The sequence below is a fragment of the Triturus cristatus genome, chromosome 1_2 (assembly GCF_964204655.1).
Source record: "Triturus cristatus chromosome 1_2, aTriCri1.1, whole genome shotgun sequence".
In the NCBI taxonomy this organism is placed as follows: domain Eukaryota; kingdom Metazoa; phylum Chordata; class Amphibia; order Caudata; family Salamandridae; genus Triturus; species Triturus cristatus.
In genome coordinates, this window is record NC_140580.1 from 68,474,190 (window position 1) to 68,486,953 (window position 12,764).

The 12,764-nt window shown below is 46.8% G+C and overlaps 1 protein-coding gene across 1 annotated transcript in view; it reads left to right on the top strand.

Annotated features, from left to right (window-relative positions):
* Window positions 1-12,764, top strand: part of CHST15 (carbohydrate sulfotransferase 15) — a 525,836-nt gene that overhangs the window by 410,285 nt on the left and 102,787 nt on the right. The window contains exon 7 of the mRNA XM_085601655.1: window positions 5,443-5,599. Coding sequence (XP_085457781.1) covers window positions 5,443-5,599 — 157 coding nt within the window. The remainder of the gene's footprint in view (window positions 1-5,442; window positions 5,600-12,764) is intronic.

Below are 12,764 nucleotides of genomic sequence, written 5' to 3' on the forward strand. Positions count from 1 at the left end.
CAAGTACTCTAGTTCCATGGCTAAAACATACCCAGGGTACCAGGTGCTATTGACGTAAGTGGCTACTGGGCAGTGTGCATGGTAATGACTGACATTTATCTTTCGTGTTTCAAAGCTTAAGACTCCTTTATTCCATTTGGACACCAGAGTTATTTGTCTTTTACACTTGTTTCTCAAAAGTTGCAACAATGAGTAGTCAAATCTTACCCCAGGAGGTGGTGAAGGGATTGGAACTCAAATACAGCATGAATAGCAATCACACTCTATGGACTCAATCTCTGGGTGAGTTATATCTTTTAAGATGGGCTGACTTAGAAGAGGGGGGTTTAGAATCAAACTCCAAAAAGGTGATACATGACGTATAAACCATTCACACAAATCAAGCATCTTCTGATATAGATCGGCAATTAAAGTATCTACAGGCTCACTAAGGGGCATATGTCCAAGCAAATGACGGAGCGTGGAGCTGCGGCAAATTTTGCGGTGCCACGCTGCACCATTTCAAACAATACGGCATACCCCTGTGTTTTCCCTCGTGCTGGCACTATAAATAGCTGCTTAGCGCCAACACAGACCCCCTTGTGCCATAGTGGAAGGGTGCTTGCATTGCAGAGAATGATTGTTTATGTGCAGGAAGGTGTCCTTTCCTGCACACTAACAATCAATAAGGGTGATTTGCTACTTCTATGTGTGATTCAAAATGCAGCACACATAGAAAAAGCAAAAACAAGGAGAAATGAAATGAAAGTGCTTCTCCTCATTGCGCCATTCTCACACCTGCTACTGCATGGCGTTAGGTTTTGACACTCTGGGGCAGCGTCAGAAAGCAATAGGTGTTGCAGTGGAACACCCACAGCAAAACCCATTGCACGCCCCTTTCACGTTTACAAAGTGCCGTTAAGCCAGAAAAAGTGGCTTAACGCCACTTTGTAAATATAGTGCAGGGCATTGCACCACCGGAATATAAAAAAAAGTGACGTTCTGGTAGCTCAATCCCCTGATAAATATGCCCCCAGGGCTCGAGTCGGGGAACCACGCAGATGGACGGCGTCCCCCCACTTATTTTGCCGGGAGCTCGATAACTGGAGCAAATGGAGCCACACATTCCCTCTTTGGCCTCTCTGGGGCGAGATCGGAGCTCATTCAGAACATTGCTCACGCGCTGGCTTCTCTGATGCAATCGCATCTAAGGGGTGAGCGAGGGGAGGCAATGAGTCTGATGGTGCAAGCCACCTTTCGTGATGTCACTTCCTGTCGTGACGTCAGCGTCCCCCCACTTCTTTTTTTAGGACTTGTGCCCCTATGTGTCTTGATGCACGCGAAGTGTCCTGCGAAGTGATAATGTACCGGGAGCAGGTGGTAGGGGCCATTGCTCGGAGCACACGTGGTGATGCGACAACGGAGCGCTGTAAGGGCGAGAGCGTGAGCGCTCTCACATGCCTGGGGACTTCAGATTCTCTCACAGGGAGATAAGAAGGACATAACACCCTTCTTTTCTGAATACCCTGCTCTCCCTATATTGCTCCTGGAGAGAGAAATAATTCGAGATTTAAAAAGCAGCAGCTTGAGTTCACTGAGCTAAGTTATGCAGTTCAGTGCAGCAGCTCTGAGTAGGGGGGTGGGCACCGAAGACCCCTGTTGTCCATTTCCAGGCCTTCGTGGGGCCTCACTATGAAAAGTATTGCAGTGCGTAGCCTGTCACTGGATTACCCGGTGACCGAGGAGTGTAAAGTGCGCATTATCAATCTTCAAAGCAACAACCCTGGTATTCTTTAGACAGTTCCGCGAATATAGCACTTAAGGAGTAGTTACGTTTCAGTATTTATAATTCCTAAAGGTGGAGGCATCGTGTTCTATGAATCATGTAATATTCACGGATAGCCGTCGCGAGGTACCAGTCCTAACTCAGCACTTGATTCAAAATATTCCTCTTGTGTATATGTGATGCATGGGGGGTCGTGTGTTTAGTGTACGAGAAAGCCGCTCACTACCTTGCTTATAAAAACCTCGGGGCAGATTTACAAGAAAGTGACGCATCTGTACAGATGCGTCACTTTCCCTGCGCCACCCTTAGAAACCCTTGTGCCACCATAGATGCGCCGTATTTACAATACGGCGCACTATGGCGCAAGGATTGACAGATGCGTCAGAAATTTGGACGCATCTGTTGGCGGAAAAAAGTCACGCATTTACTGGAGTTGTGTCGCAAGCATGACGCAACTCCAGCAATGTGTGTTGTGGCCTATTCCCACTACGCTGCATCACTACTTACGCCTGCTTGAAGCAGGCGTAAGGTTTTGACGCAGTGGCGTCCTAAAAGTGGCGCAGTGAAATCTTGTAGATTAAACTGAGTCACTTTTACGAGGCCTTCCTGCGTGGGAACGCCCACCCTGCGTACATTATACCTGACGGAGGTATAATGTGAAGCAGGGCTTTACAACGTGACGCATCTCCCTAGATGCGTCACGTAAATAGGCCGCATTGTTTGCGCCGCTGTTGCATCAAAAAAGTGACGCAACGCAACTGCAGCACAAAAGTCACGCAAGGGGCTTGTAAATCTGCCCCCTCACATCTAAAATCTCCTCAGAAGCATGACATGACAGACTTGTGAGAAATCTTTGCGAGGCATGTGGGAAAAACCTAATGCAGGGCCATTGTCGCTTATTGCTTATTTACCTGGTGCTGTAAAAGCCTGCTTCTAAGTAGTAATATAAGATGCTCTCCAGTGAAAGAGAAAACATGGCCTATGGCGCCATCTAGTTGCGTGTCCTCGTAAACTGCCTCTTTATTGTTGTAGAAGATAGGCTTTCTTACCTTAAAAAACCAGTCTATTAACACATTCTGCTGAAAGAGTACAGGTTCTGAGTCATAATACATCCTCTGACCACCCCAACTACCCCCACCCTTCTAGTGCCGGACCTGTGCGTGACAACCCTTATGTGTTTGAAAATGGTTTCAGTACGTTCTGCTGTACTAGGGCACTGTGTCTGCCTTCCGATGGATAAAGAGACGCCAACGAAAATGTATTTCTCTGCACTCTAAACTTTCATAATAGTGTTTCCAAAAAAGGGCCGGTGCCATTGCGTCCAGGCGTCTCTTTCTCTGTGACGCAACGTGAGCAGCGCTCTTGTGACAATGGCCTTTGAGGCGCTGGGATTGGGGCTATGAAGAGAGCCATTTGTAAACCTGGGATCCTGGCCTTAGAATCCAAGGCAGCTGCTACTGTCGTGTCCGTGTTAGAAGCAGCAGGGCGAGGGGGGCTAATTGGGACAGATGAGCCCAGCACCACCCACGGGAGGGAGGGTGAAGTCTTGAACAGTCGTGGCATGGCGCCCCTCCACACAGACAGGACTCCATAGTGCAGGGCCCACCATGCTGTTGGCGAGGCCAAGAAAGCAGGATACACTATCTTGACACAGGGGCCTAAAATACAGCGGCTGCAGGAGTCTGACAAACTAGGGGGCATATTTACAACGAGGCGATAATAAATTATCGCCGCTTTAGCGGCCGTTTTCGGCCGAAAAGCGGCGATAATTTTATCGCTATATTAGCAAGGCCACGCTAACGCGTGAAACCTTGCCTGGGTTTCCAGCGATAATCTCACGTTAGCCAGTTAGCGTGAGGATTTTTATCGCTATTGAGATAAGCGTTGCTAATAGCACGCTATCTCAGCGATAAAAATCCGCGCTAGCCGGCGATAATTATCCTAGCGCTAAATGCGCTTTGCGATAATTATCGCCGGTTGTTGTAAATATGCCCCAAAGGAAGCACCTTTAGTTTCTCTCAACAATATCTTACCCCTTCCCGAGTCTTATCTGGAGCGGTAATACCCCCGCCTGAAAGTGCTGCCGTGCTTCCCGGCAAAGGTACCCCAAAACCAGACCTCGAGGTCTTAGAGAATAGCTTCGAGGCTGTAAAGTAGTTATTCAAAAGACAAATACTGGGTAGTATCCAAAACCAACGAATGAGGATTAGTCCTTGGCTTAGCTGTTTCAACAGTCGTAAAAACACCAGTCCCCAAGTTCAGGTGTCTGTTGTACTGGTGATTGACATGCAAGAAGGACGTTCCCTCCCATCGTGCAGTGCTTCAGGAAGTCAGGTCAGAGCATCCGCAGACCCAGGAAACCATTCTTTTTGTGCAGGGACACTGCCGTCTTTTCTTACAAGTGTGTCATAGAAATTAGTGCCAGTATCAGCAACACTCCCCATCCCACATATAGCAATATAGTTTGGAAATAAACCACTGACACCTTGTTTGTGGAGACAATTGCTGCAGGTTTTTTTGCATAACAAATATGCCAACATGGTGGGTTATCTTACAGGGATCTAAGGGCAGGCAACCCCTCCGCCGCCTGCCCACCTGATGAGCCAAATTACACTGTGGCCGTCGCCAACCTTTGCTTACCAATTTTGGGGGAGGGGCTAACCCTTCCTACCGGTGGACCGCCAGTCCACCCCCTTACTCATGCCCCCGAAGGGGCGGAGCGTTCCAGGCAACCCCCGGTTGCTCAGGTCCACAACCGCCCGTAGGACTAACGGGGCGCCGTCGCTCCTCCAGGGTACATCGCGAGGACGTCCCTGGGGATATTTGGCCTTTGCACCCTTGTTGTGCTCCTGCAGAAGGTACCCCTCTGTACTTTACAGCCTCTGGATCACCCTGTAACTCCGCCTGCAACACAAAATAGCAAGTTAGAACACTTCTCCCACCCCACCCTTGCACTTACACCGGGTAAGCCTCAAGGGGGGGTACCAAACACTAGACTGTCTTGGGTGCCCTCATGTGGCACTAAGGCAGCCGCCCTCTTATGAGTGGACCACGGGCAGCCAACAGATTAATAAATCTTCTGCCTGTGGCTTTCCCATGCTTTGATAACTTATTTTGAAAGACAGAAGCCTTTTTATTTCTCTTTTCATTCTTACCACCTCAACTCTGAGTCACGACTACTCAATAGTCTCCTGCCTTCCTTTCCTGCTTCGTCCCTTATTTCCTGCTACAATCTTGACAACCAAATTTATGGAGTGTAATATGTTCTAGAAATGTATAAAATTAGTGTGCATTTTGTTTAGATGGCTGGAATTAGAGGTCAATTTTCCCTACCCTTCTCAACCAGGAAACCCTGGTTTAAAGGGACAATGAAAACTACTAAATGCTCCCCTCCCTATGGGAGAGTATGCCCATGGTAAGGTGGTATTTTATTTTTTATTTTCAAAAAGAAAATCCTCCTTTGGGTGTTTGTCACTAAAGAAGGTAGAGGTGGTGTGCCACTAAGCCGAAAGTTGACTTATATTGTGAACTCTGCTTACTTCCAAATAAATTGGTATTTTCTGCAAATGTTAGAGTGTCATGAGTAGTTCTGCCCCGAGTGATGCCGTATGAGCCTGGCGCTACTTGTGTATTATGGTCTGCACAGTTGACCTCTTTCTGTTTCTTGTTTTTCGTAGGTTATACTCTGATTATTTGTACTTTGCACTTGCAAATAAATCGGTCGAAGACTTCCATGAGAAGGTTGTGGAGTCACTGCAGCTGTTTGAAAATTGCTTGCAGCAGTACTCCTTGCGTGCCTGCGCCTACAGCACCTCCCTCAATGATGTAATGCCGGTGCGTATACAGTTGTTTCAGAGCAAAAATCTTTTTTTTTAAAGTGGGGAGACTAACCAAGTTAAGCAGTCTGCAAGTGACAACATGGTGCATGACATCATGGCACATGAACACACGTGGCAACACAGAAAGTGGCATCACAACTCATGCCCTCACAGGAAGTGACATCACATGATGTGACATCAGATCCTAAGACCTCACACACTTAGCAGGTCCATCGTGTTTAGCAGGTCTGTCATGAGGACATAAAAACGCCCTACAATATTTAACAAACATGATTTTGCATGAGGGTTGTGCCAAAAAAGTGACACAACCCTGACCCAAAAATCTGGGCTTCAACGTATACATTTATTTTTTAAACTCTTATACAAAGAAATTAGCACCAAGGATAATCATGTCATTGAATCTATTCTTCTTGATTGAATGCAAAGCCCACTTTTTAAATATAATATGGGGTGAAGACACCTGCAGCAGAGACCTTTATTTGCCCCGTAAATCTCAGAAAAAAATAAGTGGTATTTTTGATTTATGTAGGTAGGTAGGTAAGTAGGTTACTCCTTTTTACAGAGAGATCCTTTTGAAGCTTGCAGTTCATTAATTGCAATGTTTTTAATATAGCACAATGAGCTATGAAGGACATGTGACTCCTACACCTTAGTTTGATTTTGGAGAGTTGGCAGAGCAATTCCCTTACATAGATCACTTCCTTGTCTTCAGTGTCTAACTTGTAAAATAATAGATGCTGGTGCCCCAATGAATGAATGATGAACTTTATTTGTTTGATTACTTAAAATCATTACAAATCAATAAACCAACCAAGCGACAACATACGCATGTAACACTCAGGTTAAGTGAATAGACCGAAAAGTTCGATAAACATGAACCATTAATCCTAGAATCATAAAGTTCCCACACAATGAAAGATCCAATAGGGACACGAATAGCCAAACTAATGGGGTTTTTAAATAAGGCAGTATCACAAAGAACAAGAACATGAAGTGGCTAGTGCTGTGTGCTTTAAGCCTACATTTAACTAGCTGAGTACAGCAGCAGTGCCTACAATTCAAAAGCTCGCCCCTTCATCTAACATACAATAAACTAAGGGATTAAATAACAGGTAAGGCTTAAAATCAAACTTCATCTAGTAAAACCAATAAAGTGTCTCGTGCTGCGTACTTTATGCCAACGCCTAACTAGTTAGGTATAACCACATACACTACAGTCCATAAAACCAATCATTCGTCTAATGTAGGGTAATAAAATAACAATTAAGTTAAAAGGCTCCTATCCTTCAAGACGCAATTTATTTTTTAAACAGCATGTAGGGATTTTGCATAACGACAAAGTTCAGGAATGTTCTTAGAGTTCAAACAGTGTGATGCTGCTACCTTACAGGTCTTTAATTTATTAAAAAGCATAATCTGTTTAATGTAAAGATTCCGTTCAGTGCTCACTGCTGGACAGCAACATAAAAGATTAATAAAAGATTGGTGTTTATAAGAGCACAGCCTGCAACCTCAAGAGGCATACCGGCCTGAGGTCCATGACAATCTGAGACTGAGGACCATGACAATCTGAGACTGAGGACCATGACAATCCTGGACTGAGGACCATGACAATCCTGGACTGAGGACCATGACAATCTGAGACTGAGGTCCATGACAATCTGAGACTGAGGACCGTGACAATCTGAGACTGAGGACCATGACAATCTGAGACTGAGGACCATGACAATCCTGGACTGAGGACCATGACAATTCTGGACTGAGGACCATGACAATCTGAGACTGAGGTCCATGACAATCTGAGACTGAGGTCCATGACAATCTGACACTGAGGACCATGACAATCCTGGACTGAGGACCATGACAATCCTGGACTGAGGACCATGACAAACTGAGACTGAGGTCCATGACAATCTGAGACTGAGGACTGTGACAATCTGAGACTGAGGACCATGACAATCTGAGGCTGAGGACCATGACAATCTGACACTGAGGACCATGACAATCCTGGACTGAGGACCATGACAATCCTGGACTGAGGACCATGACAATCTGAGACTGAGGTCCATTACAATCTGAGACTGAGGTCCATGACAATCTGAGACTGAGGACCGTGACAATCTGAGACTGAGGACCATGACAATCTGAGACTGAGGACCATGACAATCCTGGACTGAGGACCATGACAATCCTGGACTGAGGACCATGACAATCTGAGACTGAGGTCCGTGACAATCTGAGACTGAGGCCCATGACAATCTGAGACTGAGGACCATGACAATCTGAGACTGAGGACCATGACAATCCTGGACTGAGGACCAGGACAATCTGAGACTGAGGACCATGACAATCTGAGACTGAGGACCATGACAATCTGAGACTGAGGACCATGACAATCTGAGACTGAGGACCATGACAATCCTGGACTGAGGGCCATGGCAATCTGAGACTGAGGACCATGACAATCTGAGACTGAGGACCATGACAATCCTGGACAGAGGACCATGACAATCTGAGACTGAGGGCCACGACAATCTGAGACTGAGGACCATGACAATCCTGGACTGAGGACCATGACAATCTGAGACTGAGGACCATGACACTCTGAGACTGAGGACCATGGCAATCCTGGACTGAGGACCATGACAATCTGAGACTGAGGACCATGACAATCTGGGACTGAGGACCATGACAATCTGGGACTGAGGACCATGACAATCTGAGACTGAGTACCATGACAAGCTGAGACTGAGGACCCTGACAATCTGTGCGCATGACTGATAACCTCACAGCTCTCTTGATATTCGCTTGCAAATAGAACTGCGGGAGCCAAGAATTGTAGGACCCCAGGAGTAAGGATGCAAACCTATTCTTAGTGAGCTCCACCACATCTTCTGCCTGGCTAAGTAATAAGACCTGAGACTTCTATGTTGATTTAAGTGTCAGTCTTGATGGAGTATTGTACCATATGTCAGCAATTTCTAACTGGGACACTTTTGTCCTCAACCACAAATGAACCAATAATGAACTTCAGACTCCTTTCATTTGCTATAATCACCAGATAACAGTATTTTAAAAAGTCAGCATAACAGCAGGATCTTGCTTCGAAAGGCAAACGTCAGGGCGCACCTGAGCCCTACAGGTGCTGCTAGGGAGCTGGACTATTTTGGTACATACTTCATAGCAGATTGCTGAGTGCCATAGGCCCCACTGTCTGGTGAACTCTTGTTGACCCTATCCATAAATATCCCTAGTCTGAGGTGCTTGCTATATAGGATTTGTACTTAAATGTCAGTGCGGTGAATGCACCACTCCCACCAGACTGTGAGGTTGTTTATCTATGGATCAATACCCCCAGTTTCTGCAGCTATGCTTGTGTGCTCTTTTGCTGTATCCTTCTTTTAGTGACTGTGAGCAAAAGAACGATGGAGGACAAATGAGGAATGAGGAATGCAAGGACAGGTTCAACGTTCAGTGCAGGACAGGTAAATGAAAAGGAAAGTAACACAAATCAGGGGAGGAGGTTTGCATTATTTAGACACTTAAAGAGATAGAAGCAACTTTTATGACAGGAACATAAGACATAATTAGCAAAATGGACATGAGCACAGACACAAAGGACGTTGAAGAGAAATGGGGCAGATAAATAAGTAGAGGCTCTCATACTTGTGGAGTTTGTCGACCCAGTGTTCCTGACTATTGATTCACACAAATATGGAGTTGGTTGACATTTTCTAGTTGTTGGATGTGGAGATCAGGAATGACGAGGGATGGAAGCAAGATGAGCGGGAGCTGAGGACAGACCTAGGGTATCGAACACAACAAGTGAGTGGATGTTAGCTCGTGCAGTATATGCTAGTATTCTCGATCACTTCTAGAGTTGATCTTTACATGTTTTAAAGTGCTAAAACAAGTCCACATCAATTGTGAAGGGGTGGCCTGCCTTTAGTATTAATCAAGGTCGTTTGTGGGTGGGGGGGATTCATCGATTGGAGGAGGTTGGTTCTAGATCTGTGGCAGATTTGAGGGCACCAACCAGGCCAGTTGAATACCAGCACATGGCCAGTGGCCAGGGAGGCCCACATCCACATCCACTCCACATCCACTCTATCTCTAATCGCCAGCTGGAGGAGCAGTCCTGGTGTTTAACCCTTGTACCTTCACAAATTAACCATCCGAATGCAACGATAGACATGAACTGGCGCAGGAACACAGCAGGGCAGAAGGGTGACCAGTGGAGCGTTCAGGAAGGAGGTTAGGGCGATCCTCTCTAAGCAGTCAGGCTATAATGAGGTAACCCCTGGCCCACCTAGATGCGAACAGTGCTGCAAAATTGGAAGAAGAATTTACGGAAGGATTTCAGATCCCTTACAAGAGAATGAAGATCCGTGCGTGCCAGGAGAGTTGAAGAATGCAAGGAAGGGAGAGAGGCGGGACAGCGGTACCTCTCCATGAGTGTCCATTGGAGCTTCTGATGCTTGAAGAGTGAGTGTTGTCCCAAGCTCGACTTCTGGGGAAGTTAGATTGATATCTCTTTTATCTTGGCCCAAAATGTACTCTGTAAATTACTTTATGGAGCATATGGACTGTGTAGTCCATCTAAAAACTGAACTGAAATGCAGACAAATCGTGTTCATCAACGGACAAAGCAGTAGACACTTGTGCTATTTCTCCATGCCCCACATCCCAGATTTGTATCTTCTGCTGCAATGTGTGCCTGAGGGACTGATTATGTTTGTTTCATGAATGGGTACAGAGGATGTCTGTTGCTGTGGTGTGTTGTGTGTGCTGTCTGATTATGACCATGTACAGGTGGGGCTGAAATGATGCGTTGGGTTGTTAATGACGGGGAGGGAATGCTTGTGGTTGTAAGTCCTATAATGAGTTAAAGCAGGTGTACTGGCCTTGTGTGTTAAGACCTTTCGTTTTACATATTGTTTGGTAGCTGCATGTCGATTTTGTAACTGAACAGTAAGAATATTCAGAGAAAAACTAGTTAATCTCACGTGTCTTCTGAGAGAATAGGCAGCTCTGATTGTCCTTTGAGATAAAGGCACAAGAATAAAAAACTCAAGTAAAATTAATGCAGTCCTCGCAGTCATACATATCCTAATAAATCTGCACTGATGAGAGCTGGGTAAGTGACTATCAAAGCATGTTTTGCTCTTCTTTTAGCCATGGTGAACTTAAGGGAAGAAAAACGGACATGCGGGATCCACCCTGCTGGGCACGATTGTCCAAGCCCTCCAGGGGTGAGGCCCATGAGGCCCCTCAAAGATAGCCACACTCTGAGAGAGGGGCTGGTTCAGTGGCACATCTGTGCCGCTCTGCTGAAGGGGGCACTGGTATTTGTAATCCTTCTATGTGGACCGTGGTAGCATCAATAGCAGAGGGCCACCAGTGGTCGAGCTGCTAATTCAAGGTGATCTTGCCAGAATGTACACGCTGTAGAAACTGACCTATACATACACTGATCTGAAAACGGCACACCTCTTCTCCTTACACTCAATTTGCAGATAATATACCTGCAGACATCAAAGAACTCTTCTACACAAGCTCCAACCATCCAGAACGCCGCAGCCAGACTGGCCCTCGGGACACCGCATCACGAGCACATGACCCAACACCTACGAGTCCTCCACTGGTTCCCTGTCGAGAAGAGGGTCACCTTCAAACTCCTCACCCACGCTTACAAATCCCTCAAAAACATCGGAACCAAATACCTCAATGAGAGAATATCCTTCCACGTACCCAAGAGGAACCTCCGCTCCGCTGACCTCACCCTGGCAGGGGTCTCCCGCATCCACAGAAATAGAACCAGCGGGAGAGCTTTCTCCTACATCGCAGCCAAGACCTGGAACAAGCTCCCTGTGAACATTAGACTCTCCCCGACCCTGCACACGTTCAGGAAGGACCTCAAGACCTGGCTCTTCAACTGATCTGGAGCCACTCCCCCTCCAACTCCCAGCGCCTTGAGACCCTCACGGGTGAGTAGCACGCTATATAAACCCCTAAATGATTGATTGATTGAATCATCTATACATTATTCTGTCTGGTTCTGGGAGTGCTATAACAGACTTCTAATGCTGCCTGGAATAAAAACCTTCCCGCCCTAAGAACCCCAATCCCCTTTTTCAGGATGAATCTGTCTACTACCACAAGCCTGCCCTCTCTGCTCCCGAAGGAACCTATGAGCCACTCCGTCTTTTATCTCTGCTCCCTTTCTTCCTCAAACCTTCCTCTGCCTTCCTTCTCCTTCACAGTATCCACACAAGGCCTTCTGGCTCCTGGCATCAAAAGGATTCATGATGTACAGATCAACCTTAACACCGGATCTCGGAAAGCCCATCACCTTTACGGAACACTCGTTTGAAGAACCCCCATCCCCGGTGGTCCCCCACCAGAGGGTAAGACCATCAAGCCACTCCCTGTCCATTACCACCCTATCGCTTGCCCTTCACTGCCCTTCACCTGGCCATCTTTCCCTCCTGTGTATCTCTCTCCATCCCTCTGTGATCTGTTTCGCTTTCACCTGCCTTCGAACAAAGGGTCCACCATGTCCACTAAACCAGCCCAGGCCTACCAATCAACCCTGTGCCCATATACACCAACCACTAAGTGTGAATCTCTCCCCAAGGTAGCAGGGGTCCATGATAGAGACAATCGAGCCAGCTCTCCCGGCTTAAAGCTGCACGTAGAAGAAACTTTGAAGGAATGTCCACTACCTCTGAGGAATAGGAGGCTGAACTCTCAATCAATCAATCAGGGAATTATAAGCGCACTACTCACCCATGAGGGTCTCAAGGCGCTGAGGGGGGGTAGGGGAGGTGGAATACGCGACTCCGTTCTGCCGAAGAGCCACGTCTTGAGGGTCTTCCTGAAGGTGTTCAGGGAGGGGGCATGTCTGATGTCTGCCGGTCTTCCAGGTCTTGGCTGCGATGTGAGCGAACGATCTTCCGCCTGCTCTGGCTTTGTGGATGCGCGGGGTTTCAGCCAGTGCAAGGTTGGACGAGTGCAGGTTTCTATTGGGTACATGGAAGTTTATTCTGTCTTTGAGATACTTGGGTCCGTTGTTGTGTAGGCATTTGTAGGCATGTGTGAGGATTTTGTAGGTGATTTTCTTCTCCACGGGGAGCCAGTGGAGTCTACGGAGGTGTTGG